Source organism: Boleophthalmus pectinirostris, unplaced genomic scaffold (genome assembly GCF_026225935.1).
Source record: "Boleophthalmus pectinirostris isolate CB_2022bp ecotype Guang Dong unplaced genomic scaffold, ASM2622593v1 HiC_scaffold_6, whole genome shotgun sequence".
In the NCBI taxonomy this organism is placed as follows: domain Eukaryota; kingdom Metazoa; phylum Chordata; class Actinopteri; order Gobiiformes; family Gobiidae; genus Boleophthalmus; species Boleophthalmus pectinirostris.
Genome location: NW_026571447.1, coordinates 24,117,877 through 24,131,814, shown reverse-complemented (window position 1 = coordinate 24,131,814; position 13,938 = coordinate 24,117,877). Strand labels below are relative to the sequence as shown.

General features: G+C 38.9%; 2 protein-coding genes across 2 annotated transcripts; both read right to left on the bottom strand.

Annotated features, from left to right (window-relative positions):
- Positions 1–2,674: 2,674 nt before the first annotated feature.
- cdcp1a (CUB domain containing protein 1a) lies at positions 2,675–9,202 on the bottom strand. The gene is made up of 9 exons (XM_020937395.2): positions 8,977–9,202; positions 7,779–8,006; positions 7,247–7,606; positions 6,417–6,782; positions 5,764–5,961; positions 4,731–5,087; positions 4,283–4,633; positions 3,401–3,488; positions 2,675–3,315 (listed from the first exon to the last, which is right to left on the bottom strand). Exons 1-9 carry the CDS (start codon positions 9,041–9,043, stop codon positions 2,901–2,903), a joined length of 2,430 nt encoding a protein of 809 aa, XP_020793054.2. The 5' UTR covers positions 9,044–9,202; the 3' UTR covers positions 2,675–2,900.
- A 366-nt stretch (positions 9,203–9,568) lies between these two features.
- Positions 9,569–11,003, bottom strand: LOC110171857 (transmembrane protein 158). Its single transcript, XM_020937654.2, has one exon. It carries the CDS (start codon positions 10,708–10,710, stop codon positions 10,036–10,038), a length of 675 nt encoding a protein of 224 aa, XP_020793313.1. The 5' UTR covers positions 10,711–11,003; the 3' UTR covers positions 9,569–10,035.
- Between the last annotated feature and the right edge of the window lie 2,935 nt (positions 11,004–13,938).

Here is a 13,938-nt window from a genome sequence, read left to right as displayed (position 1 = left end):
AATGGAGGGGGTGTGGTCCGAAAACACTGGGGCGGTCCTGAGGTATGCAAACTGGGAGACAGAGATCACCCATCAGCCAGATGGTGCCACCCGCCAAAATTGTGCCGTGATGTCCACGAGGGCCAAAGGAAAGTGGTTTGATGAAAACTGCAAAGACGAGAAGGCTTCTGTTTGTGAGTTCAATATTGTCTGAGGTTTATATTGACCAGAAATTCAATTTTGTCTTTTACAAATATGTTATACCAAGAAAATGGAATGATTCAGATGTAGAATTAAAGAAGTTATAAGTGCATGTAACCTTATGCATTTATTGATAATTTTATATATGGAAGTACATAAATGAAATATAAAATGTAAATAAACCTATTTTTGTGTAACTTTGATTTGGATTTTTTTTTTTAAAAGTACTATCTACGCTCTAATGGTGTTAGCTGTCTTAGTCTTTGTCTCTTTTTATTTTTCTCTCTTTTTTAATTTTATGATGATTATTTATGTTTTGATTTGCTTATATTGTGATTCAAATGTATTTCTTATATTTAAACCACTTTGAATTACTTTGTGTATGAATTGTGCTATGCAAATAAACTTGCTTTGATTTACCTTAGCTCTGGGTCTCTCCGCTCTGATGCTGGAACCAAAGGAGTTTATACAATACACATGCACCATCGGCTGCATGTGGCTTGGGCATCTTTTGGGCAGCTCAGTTTTTTCGTGATGAAGAACATTCTAATATGTTAAGTTCATTTACACACACACCACAACTCAAAAGTGCTGTTTCTGCACTGTGGCGAGATTTAAAACCAAATTGAAATCTGTTTGCCTATTTTAAACCGGTTAAGTCACCAGTTTGGGAGTAAACAATTTTCGGAGGTCTGTAATTTAGGTTCACAGAGAGAACTGCTGTACTTCTGTACTGTAGAAGATTCCAGGCAAATAAATATGTTTCATTAGATAACCAGGTGATGGACTGCCACCAGAAAACATACAAGAGATCAGAATTTAGTAACTTATTTATCAGCTTTTAAATATAAGGATTAATAGGGAAACAGAACATCAATAATTACCTCTCTGTCACCTGTGCTGCTCTTTATGACCACTGGGGGCTTCTGTGAGTCTGTGGTGTAGCAGAACGTGCGTAACAGTCAATTTCACAATAGATGCCCTTTGGTGTCCCCTTCCTCAATGATTTTTTTCACATCTGAAAAAAATAAAATTTCATGTCAATTTAGATGTCACAGCCAGCTATCCAAAAAGCTTTCACTGGTCTGAACTATTTTAAAACTGAAACCACACCTGTTTCCTCTGTCATGAGAGTTTCTGGTCAACTATGTCACTATTTTACCTTGTGAAGACAGTGTTATGTTTCCCCAAAATATATAAAAGATTGCAGCCTTCATCACAATTGGAGCAGGTCGCTTTTTGTATGACTGGCTCTGTGATGGTTTTGTCCCTGGGATGAATACAGTCCATGGGATGAACCAATAAATGTTCAAAAAGCATTTGACTTAGGGCTCGAATACACACTCCTTATTTTCATGGATGAGCTGGATAATAGCACTGATAGAGTCTGAATGCTCTACAAAAGTTCCCCATCTTCAATCTAAAACCTGGAAAGTAGTTAAGTAGTCTACTTTATCCTTGTTTCTATGTAACACTCCTGGATGACCGTAGGATTGCAGGACAGTTTATAGAGAAATTTATATTTTATCAGAGATTCTTTATACAATTAAAACTTGTTACAAATGATCCATTATTTTTACATAATATTTATAGTTATAATGCTACATGTTATGGCTTCAACCATGAGGAAAGCAAGTGGTCATTTTTTATGTTTTTGTTTTTATAATACATAAGAACACTGGTGAAACTAAGTAGGCTAACAATTTTAAAAGCTAGTAAAAGTATGCAATGATAATAAAACTGTTAAAGCTTTGTAAGTGTTCCTTAGAGAAGAGATTTGGATATTTAATTTGAACACAAAGGTAAACAGACGGAAACATCACAGAACACATTGATTCCGAAAATTACTTACTTTTGGACGCTCCCACACACAGCAATTTCACTTTCAGTTTGCTCGTCCTCTTTGCATCTCTTCCTCCTCTGAAGGTGTGATTGTCGCTGCACTTGGGCTGGTTCTGGCTGAATTAATATTTGGGCCTATATTATTTACATTGGGATTCATACTGTCACTGATTCACTGTCAAAAGCAAAATAAGCCTTAGTATTACTCTACAAAATTCAGGCAAAACGCAAATTAACAATAAAATGTAATTTACAAACACGAAAACATTTTAATCCCACTCTTTGGTCAAAAACAAATACATGTTGGGATATCATCGTCGTCATCACCATAATCAAATCATCATTAAATGACTCACATTGGGTTTTTAGTCACTTTATGTTCTCCTAATTAAACTTAAATTCTATAAAATAAACACTATTTATTATGACTTTATGTGTTGATGAATGTGCCCTTTTATTGTATTTTATGTAAGTGATGTGTCTCTCCTCACACTGACACTGCTACTGCTACTTCTGCTACTCAAATTACTAATGGATAAATAGTCATTTCGATTTAAAAAAGAAAAAAAAAACCTTATCAGATGCTCTAACACATTAAATAAAATCCTTAATGAATAGGCATCTGTATCAACAAACTCTTTATGAGAAAAGATAGAAATGCTAAAACTTTACTTCTGCAACAGCCACACATTACTACACTATTATCATATACAATATGAATATCCAGCAGTCCAGGAGTGGTGCAATGGCTTATTTGAGATGTATTGAAAAAATAATGTCCCCTCATCTTTGTAACAGCAACAATTTTGTTTTTTTGTGTCCTGGTAAAAACTTAATTGATGTAAACAGAAATAATTTCACAGCCTTGGCTCTCCATCTTATTCTCCCTCATCTTGCTCTAGCTTCGGTCTTAGAGCAGACGACTCCTCTTCCCCTTCTCTACTCTCATACAACTCATTGTCCACCATTGGCTGCATGTGGCTTGGGGGCCTTTTGGGCAGCTCTGGTCTTTGCCCATGAAGAAAATCCTGGTAAGTGCCTACCTCCATGTCACATTCTCTGGCCACTAGCGGCTTCTGTGTGTCTTTGTGGCCAGGAACAGCCTCTCCATATGTACCTATCTGTTCCCTGTTCCTCAGCAGATGAGAGTAGACAAGAGTGTCTTCAATGTAATCATACACATGCGCATCATCGTCCACTTGTGATGTGGGAAAACCATTTTGTCCTGGCAGGAAACTTGTGCCATTTGGATTATAGATGGAAGTCTGGTGGTTGAAAGTCTTCTTCTTTTTTCTGTTCACCGTGGCAAAATAAAAAGTATTAATTAAACATTAAACTACATTTTACAAATTTACATCAGCCGAAGGGAGTAACTTACCTAATCACTAAACACACCACAACAAGGATCACAATGAGAAGGACCAACAAGGCGGCCACTACACTTGCTATGATAATCAGCATCTGGCCTGAAAATAATGAAATATGTTTAGTCAACTCTCTACAACATTATTACTATTAAGAGCAAAAAATAAATAGTAAAATACACTGAAAACAAACAAGTAAAGATTAGTAAATATTAATTAATAGTAATTAGTATGACTTTCAGTGGTGGAATGTAACAAAGTTAAAGAAGTAAAATATTGTCCTTATATACGATTTTTTATTTATTTTTTTAAAGTGGATACTTTTTACTTTTACTTCACTAGATTTTGGGACAGGTACCTGCTTTTTCTACTTTTTAATCATTGTTTTAGACCTGCTGAAAAGGCTGAGGTGTTTATTTTCCTCATGTTCTTTTGAGTAAACAAAAATTAAGGAAGCTAGGGAAAAATCAATTAAACTGTTTCTGGCTGAACAAAATTCAGCACAAATCGTTATCAAAATCAATGCATTTGAAGCCTTTATAGATTTCAAAATCTGCAAAATAATAGATTTTTTCAGGTGATACTTTTACTTTTACTTGAGTATTATTTGCTTTAGTATCTGTACCTTTACTTAAGAAACAAAATTGAGTACTTCTTCCACCACTGGTGATATTTCATCAAATAGTTTTTAAAAATATGTTAAAAGTAACTTAACGTTTGTTGTTGAACATTATTATAGCTTAAACAATAAGTGTAACAAAGTTGCAATGATGCAGACTATTTTAGATTGCTCCTAGGAATCACAAGGGACTTGTCAGTCTAAAGGTGCAGGATCCTGTATCTATGGAGGTGTTGTTGATCATAAAGCAAAAACTGAATTTTGCCAGTGGTCTTACTCCTGTGCAGTGTGACTTTGGTGAAGACACTGAAGTCCCCCTTCTCGGGCATGCAGTTGGACATGTTGAGGAAGAAGCTCCCAGACACTGTGATTTCATGCAGGGGCTTTTCGTCCTCCCTGCGGCTGTAGTCATCCTCTATGTGCCCCAGTCTTCGGATTTTTATGCCAGTGTGATGGGCGCTGCATTTGGGCTGGCTCAGTTTAGTGAACATGAGATGTGCCTCCATCTTTGGTGGGACAGTGACGATCCAAGACGCCGTTGAGTAAGACTTCATTCCTTTTGGCCAACCAGGTGTGGCCAAGAAAAGCGGGGTATCCTTCACTGGAGACACTCTGAATATGAAACTTTCTATTGGGAAATTGGAGATAATTATAATGGTAAAAATGTGCACTGATTTGATTGAGATATCAATGTTTTCATGTTTTTGTTTTTTCTTGCTTTTTACCTGAAATTTCATCCTTTATACGTGCTGTCAGTATGTGAGACGGAACAAGATCACTTCCATTTGTGCCAGTGACAGTGATGGTCACATTGGTGTGGATTTGGAGTTTAGTCATGGCACCACCGCGACAGAAAGTCCCAATACTTGAACCATCATCTTCTGCCATTGTGATCATGATACTGTCGTTACAGGGCTGTCCTGGCAGCACCCGACTGAGTGTGCCCGAGCTACAGCCCAGCTCCAGTGTCCCATCCTGAGGAATCGTGGAGGTCCACGTCAGGCTACTCAGGGGAGGCAGGCACTGAGGCAATGGAGGCACCGAGAGGGGCAACCTGTTGCAGCTTCTGCCCCGAGAACAGCCTAAAAAGGGTAAAAGTGGTAAGAGGTAATAGGATAATAAAACATTTCAATGCAACTACATACAATATTAAATGAAAGCATTTTAGGGGCAAAATTTGACATATTAAAGGTTCTATTAGAAAACATGTATTCTTGGGAGCTTAAGACATGCTACAATGTTGTCAACACCACAAAAACATATCCGGAGTTGTGTTTTGTTTAGTTCATTCATTAAGTCTGTCTACATCTTCAAAGCTCAAAATGCTCTTTTTCACGTTGTGTTGTCATGAAGTGGTAGTTTTCATGTTAACAGCTATCTTTTACATTTTGTTTGGTAGAGATGGGCAATTCCAGGGCTGAAACAGTCCATTTGATTCTAGTGAAGGTGTATGGAGTTGGAAAACACAGTGTACTAGTAGCACTTCCTGTATTACCTTATGACTTCACAAGGTGGAACAGAGTGTTTTCTGTTTGAGAAAAGAACTCAGCCTAAATATGCAGGATTTGTGTGTCAAACAACTCCAGATATGATTTTAATGAGGAAACAACATTATAACATAGATCAGAAAATAGCATAATATAGGACCTTTAAATGGTGAGTGGCCTAATAGGCTTATATTGACAATCAGTGAGAAACTTCAGAACTCTTCAAGGGTCAAAGGTCAATTATTGTAGGACAGAAATGAACAGATCTCACCGAGTTTTTTTGTGGCCGTGACTTGTATGTCTTCAGGATGACAGTCTTCAAACCTGAGCTCTGTTGTAGTGCCTGGGTTCAGAGTGAGCTGTTCTCTGGGTACTGACTGGTGTCTCATGATACAGTCAGAGAGAGGTTTCAGCTTCTTAATGTGAAGAGAGAGGTCTGAAAATCTACTTAAATTCACCTCACAGAGCACTGCAAGACAAAACATGTTGATTTCCTTTAAAAGCAGGACTGAGGATGAGTGGAGTAAGACATGTGAATGATCATATCGTGTGACTCAATAATGATGCAACCTCAGAGTTCTCTACTACCTGGGGACATAAAAAGTTTCAGAATTTCAGGAGTATGTGAGCACACACTACTGCAACATAATCAAAATTATATTAAACTCACTGTAATTCCTTTTCCTGTAATAACATGGTTAAAGGTTCCCCATCCTACACTCATGGCACCCATTCAAATTTCAAACTGACTTGATTGTATTTGATTAAACAGGGCTTAAAAGGTTTGTGGTATTATTTTGTGCAAGCTTCCCACTCAAGTAACCTTTAACCTCTATTCTACAATGAATAGTAATAAGTAATAATTCTTGAGTAATAATTCCATAACTTCCCCAAACTCAAATCAACCAGAAATTCTGTACAAACCATTTGTAGCTATCTTTGAAGCAGACACTTTGAAGCTGGTGGACAGGCCAGGGTAATCAGCTCGAGCCCTATCCATCTTACAGTTCCTAAGGGTCATGGTGAAGCCCCCTTCCCTCTGCACGGGCTGGGTCTCTGTCAGACCTGCCACTAGGCCTAGCCGCAGCCTGTTATGGTACTCCAGGGCTGGGTCCTTCTCCACACACCGAGGCTGTGTGAGGTTGAACAGCTGTATGGAAGCCCGGTGTTTGGCTGGAACCTCAAAGTACCACTCCATAACCTTGTCATCAGGAAAACTACCAGGATAGTTGGGAGTAAGTAGCTCCAAGGAGGAATGGCCTTGTAGAAGTACTGATACCTTGGCAAGGGCTAAAATGGGAATAAAAATACAAAAAAAAAGAAAAATCTGTGATGCGATGGACACATTTATAAGGGCACATGCAACTTTTCTAGTGGAGGGTGTCCCACATGCTTGTTCCCATGGAGATATTATTGCTTTGTCTGGGACAGGTGGCACCTCCAGGCCGATGTGTAGGGTGAGCCAGCTCACAGTAAGAATGTCTTTAAGGGAAAACATGTAAATGAATAAATGTAAGATAAGTTAAATGCCACACTGTGAGGCATTCCAGGCAAAGAAAATGCATCTCCATGGAACTAAACAAATACCCTTTAACAGAAATGTTATATAATACACTTTAAAATATAGATCAAAAAACAAGGCTCAACATGGCATTGGTGAGAGTCATTCATAGATAATAGTCAGCCTCTTCACTAAGGTTAATACTGTGATAATACAATACCATGAAATTTTTACAAGTCTGAAATGGACTTACACTTGATTTCTTCACCAACTGAGACTTCATAGTTGATGTAGTGCAGATTCCGCCCAGCTGGAAGCTCAAGTGAAAACCTATTAACTCCACGGGCCTGGGCCTTTGTGATAGGACCTGTTCTGCAGTACCTGCCGACCAGCACATTTCCTGAGTCTTCAGAAACCTCATATGTGTAGATATGAAGGTCAGGACAGCTTTGGGAGGGTTGAATTTGTCTCAAACCAGTTGTTCCAAAGTCTATTCTAGCTGCATTTGGACCAGCAGCCTTTACAGTCCAGACAAAGAGGCGTTTTAAATTTAACAAAGCATCAAAGTTGAAGTTAGTGTTGATATTCCCGTTGCAAGATTGGGAGTTGCACTCTGGGAAGAAAGCACAATGAAACAATCAATGAAAAATGTGTGTATGAGACAAATGCTTCTCAAATTGCTGTTGTTTTACACTTAATAATGGAAAATAGAAGGAGTGTATTTCAGAGGAGGTATGTCTATTTGCTGAAAAGGATTTGAGAGATAATTCAGAATGACAATATACCAATAGTCCTTGAAATTTTAACATTGAATGCTCCTTGAAGATTGCGGCACAGTAGCTCCACAGACACAGATCCAGGATTTTCCAATGTCAGGGATGATGAACAGTTTCTTGTATTTATGCCTAAAGGTTTAGTCACTTTGCACACTTCACACCCTGAGCCCGTGGAGGGAGAGCTGCTGAAGGTGAGGCTTGTTCCACTGTCAAGCGTAATGTCCACCTTCTGTGTATCTGGATAATAAAAGAAGATGTTTTAGTGTATCTTGTTATCAAAGAAACAAAACCACAATGCTTCTCTAGTAAGCCTGTAACTCATTGTAAAGAAGTACTATAACTATATCCGCTTATCTTTCAATACATGACTGATGAAGTATTATATCTTCGGGGTCAATATTTATCATGTGTACATTTTCTTTGCACTACTGAGACATTTTTGGTAATTTTTTGACTATATGATAAGAGTTATGATGCAAAAGGTTGAATTTTTAACAATGCTGTATATTTAGAAGATTTTTTTGTGGTTTAAATCTGCTTTTGGGTTTTTGCGTCAGTGGCATAAATTACATTAAAAATTATTGTTAATATTCTATATTTATCTCAGCAATATATTGAACTTTGTTATAGTGACAGGCATAACTATAAGAAAACATAAGATAAACCCAGGAATAAAGTTAATGCGTTGTTTATTTTAATTTATTTGAAGGAGATGCTGGCTGTCCCTGTTATACTTGTATCCAAAAGGCTTACTTTATGACTAATCAGACTTGTCTATTACTAGCCTATACTTGCCTGAGATCCCGAATACACACTTCTTTAATAGTCTACTTTAATAAACAGCCTACAGTGAAATATCATTCTGGACGTGCCAAGCAATAGCTTTACACCCACTGTCGTCTAAATCTCATTTTATGCAGGCAAATCATTCTCTTAACAAGCCAAATGATACTACTTGAAGTAGCTGGACATGTGACTATAATGATGATCCTACTTTAAAGTGACAGAGCTCTGTGGGTAAACAAATTGCCACTCACTGTAATTACGGCTTGAAACAAAATAATACGATGCAGGCTCAGTTATCTGGCTTTACTTACTGAAAATGAATCTATTGCTGTTTTATCCAATGATTGAACACTTTGAGACGCATGTACGAAGATAAATAACCTAAAGTAGGCTGCTAGGTCAAATATTAAGCTTAACTTACCAGCAAAAGCGGAGGAGAAACGCGTGATTGCGAAGAGGGTCCATACTGTGACTGCGGCCCAGAACATGCTCTTTCTAGTTTCTTACGTCTGTTTTACTAACAAATAAATACCGTGAAGCTGCTTTCATATTTCACAGCTTATTTTAAACTGAAACAAAAAGCACCCCATTCGCCATTCGCGCTTCCTCGTAGAAACGTAAACCACTTCCTGCGAAAAAGTCAGGTAAAGGTGTGGCGAGGATGGTAGGCCTGTGGAGCGCGGTAAACCCTGTTTTTACGCAACCATTAGACGCACTCATAACGTTCTTGAATGATGATTTAGACTGGTAATTTAGCCTGACTAATGCTTTCGTTTGCTTGGAATCTGATGTCTAAACTAAACTTTTCATCTTGAATTTAAGTGTAGTCTTAACTCTTGATTTTTGCTCTTGAAATGTTATTTATTTGAAACTTTAATTACAGGCCTATGGCAAAAAAAAAAAAAACGTTTGCTTTTATATTCTTGCTATCAGTCTATATTTTTCTTTTCAAAAATCATCTCAGACAAAATGAACCAAAGTTTATCTATTTTATTTAAGCAGTTTAACGGGAATACAAATAAGCAAATATATCCAATCTTATGATATAAATCTACAATATAAATAGCAAAACTCTCTGCAATAATACAACGTATCATAGGCTAATTCGGATAAAAACTGTTAACTATAGAGAAGAGATATTGTTTGTTGGTGACCACACATTTCATTTAAAAAGTCCTCCACACCAGATAAGGCAAATATTCTAGAAAGGTTAAAAATTATACAAACACCATTGGAGTTTAATTGTGCACAGTTTACACTGACTATAGGAAGAAGGCCTACAAGGTATACAAAATACACTTTTTTGGTCCCACAACTGGCAGTGCAAATCTTACATCACAATCCTAGTATCCCTAGCCTATAGGCCTACAGCCAAGCCTACGCGTTCATATGGGATGCCCATCCTCCAGAGTCCAGACAAATGTCCATTGATGGCTAGTTTTGCTACAGTACTAAACTGTGTAGCAGCAGGACTATAGACTTATCTGGGCCTCCTCTGCTCCATGCCATTGGGCAGAAACCCCGCAATTATGGGTACTGGCCAGATGAGGGCAGCAACGCTCCACACAATGATCACCAGAGTCATGAAACACGCCACGAGAGTTGACTCGATGGGCTTTCTGTTCAGCCTCCAACTTTTGTCCCCTTTGAGCTCATCCAAGCTGAAATCCACGCAGCAGAAAGTGATCTGATCTCCGGTGTGCCCTCTGGACCTGCCCTGTCCAAACCGTCTGTAGCGGGACATCCCGCAGCCCACGCACAGTCGCAACTCCTGTTGCCCTCCCGTGATCGCCAGGTGCTCGATGACCACGGGGGAGATGCCCCGGTTGATGGTGGCAGAGAAGAAAGCCCTGCCGTGGTTATTGGTGGTGTAGACGAGGACATCACATTGAAAGCCGAAGCTGCTGTCCCATCGCGCCACCAGGGATGTGGGGAGCAATCTATGTACGGTCACATTGCACTGGGACGCGGCTGAAGGGTCACTCTCCTCCACAGAGCGCTTGGAGAAGTGCACGTCCACCTCTAAGTTGGCCAGAAACCTGTTGGAGGAGTTTATGGGTGGGAGCAGAAGGTCATCGTCGCTCCATCCTCCGCAGGGCTGCACGAGTGCGACCACGGCGCTCAGAGCGAGCAGGGTCGCTCCTGTGTTCAGCATGGCACAGGGCGCGTCTCAGCTGCTGGCATGGCCCTGTTTGGAGATGTCGCTCACCAGACAGTCCGAAAGGATGGACCCACCTTTAGATCATTACCAGCGGGGTCCTGCGGAAGGGTTTAGCGCGAGGAAGCTGCGCTCTCCATCCCTGCTCGCCACAGGTGTGAGCGCTCAGCTCCAAAACACAGCGGGAGCCACCAGTGCGCAGGGACACACGACACAGCGAGCAGCAAAAAGTGAACCAGATCTGCTGTAACTACTCTGTATGACCAGTGAAGGGGGCGTGGCTGCTGCTGCTCTCATCACATGGGAAACCAAGATCACAATTTACAGATCTTTAGGCTACAAAAAAGAACTGCAATGTGCTGCTGTATGTGCAAATAAGGATAACCTGTCTTTTATTTTATGCCTCTAAACAAACAAAGGCCTATACAAGATGTGTTGAACACCAGGAATTCAGTCTGATTTAAAGCATTCAGGGACACTATGCTTCATTTGAGAGATGAGGCCTGGAGATAATCCCAGGCCAGGTGCATAGAGGTCAGTTAATGTCTCAACTCATGAACCTGTCCTATGCAGCCCTTAATCCATCATAAACCAACTAAAGTTTCCCTAAACTGAAGTATGTACGTATGTAATTTTTATCCAGTTGACTTGATATCTGTGAGTGCACTGACCCATTTATGTTTTTCTTTTGCAACTGCTTTAGGTACAGCCTCTTTGTTTGCAATTGTTGGAAAAGGCTCTAATATTTGCCATAGGTTTCCACTCAGCCCAACATTGCTTAATCTGTCCCTTGTTTGTTCATCTGTCTGTTTTTTCTCCATCGTTTTGTGCCAGAGCCATCGATACACACAGACACACACACACACACACACACACACACACACACACACACACACACACACACACACACACACACACACACACACAGAGAGACACAGACACACACACACACACACAGACAGACACACACACACACACAGAGAGAGACAGACAGACACACATACACACACAGAGAGAGACAGACACACACACACACACTAGACACACACACACATTACTAACAGCAGGGTTTGGTGTTTTCACAGCACAAAGACTGTTCAATGACACTAGCCTTGATGGGATAACTCCTACTGAGAGGCTACACCTAAAAAAGCACAAGTGACAACACGTTACAACACTAATCTGAATCTTAATAGGGCCAATAAAATAATATGATATTGTAAAATAGAGATTAGATTAGAGCTATAATTTTAATTGAATAATAATAAATTAATACCATCCTGTATCAGAACTGTTTTTATACAATGTAGATTATGTTAGAAAATGAATCAACAACCTTAGATGAAAAACAATCATTGCTTCATCTAACTAATCTATGTTTGTTGTTTCTAAAAATCTACCCATTCATAGGCTATAGTAAGTATATTTAAATGTCCCTTAAATATATAGACCAAACATCTGCACGGAAATTCTTCTGCATGTAGAGTTAATCTGAACTCGGGAAGCTGCCTATATCAAAGCCTGTGATTATTCCAAATGCGATGCAAATGTGAGTTTCAAAGTGTCAGAGTAATTTTTCTGTCTTCTCCCTCAGCAACCAGCTCTGTACCTGCTACAACATTACACTTATAGATCAAAATCACAGCTTTACTTTTTAATGAGTAAATAGTCATGTTTTCCTCATAATGTAAACTGTATGTAATGCATTAGAATAGATAAGAAGCTGTTGACACAATTGGATCATTGACCGCAAGCCAAGTGGTGTTGAATAATTCTTTTTCATCTTTGCCACGCTGTAATTCCAAATGGCACTTGCTTTAAATGGTATGATTTAGTAGTGACCTGCCTCTGATGTGCTAAAAAGAGCAAACTTAATTAGCACCTGAAAGACTCAATGCTGTTGTTCCAGTTTTAATAAAGATAATGCACAATTATAAATGAATATTGTTTTTTAAATTATTTTCTGCCTACTGGATGCTTAAAATATTCCACATTTGGTCATCCTGGCTGCATATACAATCTCTTCATTATCTTTTGGTGGGCAGAGCAAGAATATGCAAATAACCAGCCCGTTCATTAATTATGCCGAGACATGTAAATTCTTTTGACAGAAAAATGCAAATAAGACAAAGATAAAAGTGTCTTGCGGACACAGGATTCTACTTTCATAAATTGTAGCAACTTAACGGAAAAATGAATTTGTTCTGCTGTTTCATTATCTTACACTTTAACAACTCATTTAATTAGGCTTTGAGGACTGACTTCTGTTTAGTGCTCAAGTTTAAGTTGGCTCATTAATCGCCTGTCGCTTTCTCGTCAAAATCACAACCAGGACTCATCACCACGGCAACGGGCAGAGGAGCAGGGCGATGCTCACTGGGGAGTTATGGCACCTATTGATAACTGTAAAACTAATAAGATCTGGGTTATTTTTGTTAGATTTGATGTAATATCCTTTGTGATAATGTAGTTTTCTGAAAATCATTGTGCTGAACATCCATGTAATCTTTTTGGTAGAGGGTGTGTCACCTGCCTCTCTCCAAGGAGATGTTGCTGTTCGTGAATAATTGAGAAAAGCATGTGATACTGGATCTGGCCTAGGTACTGGTCAGATCTGTGGAGAGGCAAGCCTGCTCACAATACAATCCATACATTTCAAAGTCAAGTGTGTTTAGCAATAAAAAGGATTAAAGGTACCATGTTTAAGGTCATACTGTGCAGTATTTCAGGCAAAGCAATAACCTCTTCATGGATGTTGCAGACCCCTCACCAAAAAGATGAGACGGGAGTCCAAAGAAAACAAAATAGGCGATACATAAAACAAAGCAAAAAAGGTTTCAAAAAATATACTGATAACCTTTGTGTAATAATACTCTTGGATGATTAAAGGATTGCACTTTAATGTACGATAATGTAATTTTTGTCACAAAATGGCCAGTTGTTTTCTTTGATAATATTATGTGGTATTATAGCTCTGATATAGATTAAGGTCATCCTAACACTAAAATTTAGGACCATACCAAAACCAGTCTAGCATTTACAACTGCAAAAGACGTGAATATGCAACCACTAAGATGCATTAAAGTTTGAGGAAGAAAACTTTGAAATAAATAAACACTCTTCCATTTTCTAGCTACTGGCTTTTCCTTACAGATGTGCTTTGAGTGAAAACATGAAAACAGAAATAGGGCCTCGCTTCCCTGCAGAGTAAAACAGTTTTTTGGA

Bases quoted from the DNA above. Each gene is read 5' to 3' on its own strand.
- cdcp1a (XM_020937395.2), bottom strand. From the start codon at position 9,043: ATGTTCTGGGCCGCAGTCACAGTATGGACCCTCTTCGCAATCACGCGT. The intron at 6,783-7,246 runs GTAAGTCCATTT...TTCCCATTTTAG, and splicing joins AGTTGGTGAAGAAATCAAGT to CCCTTGCCAAGGTATCAGTA. The intron at 3,489-4,282 runs GTAAGACCACTG...CATTATTTTCAG, and splicing joins CAAAGTCACACTGCACAGGA to GCCAGATGCTGATTATCATA.
- LOC110171857 (XM_020937654.2), bottom strand. From the start codon at position 10,710: ATGCTGAACACAGGAGCGACCCTGCTCGCTCTGAGCGCCGTGGTCGCA.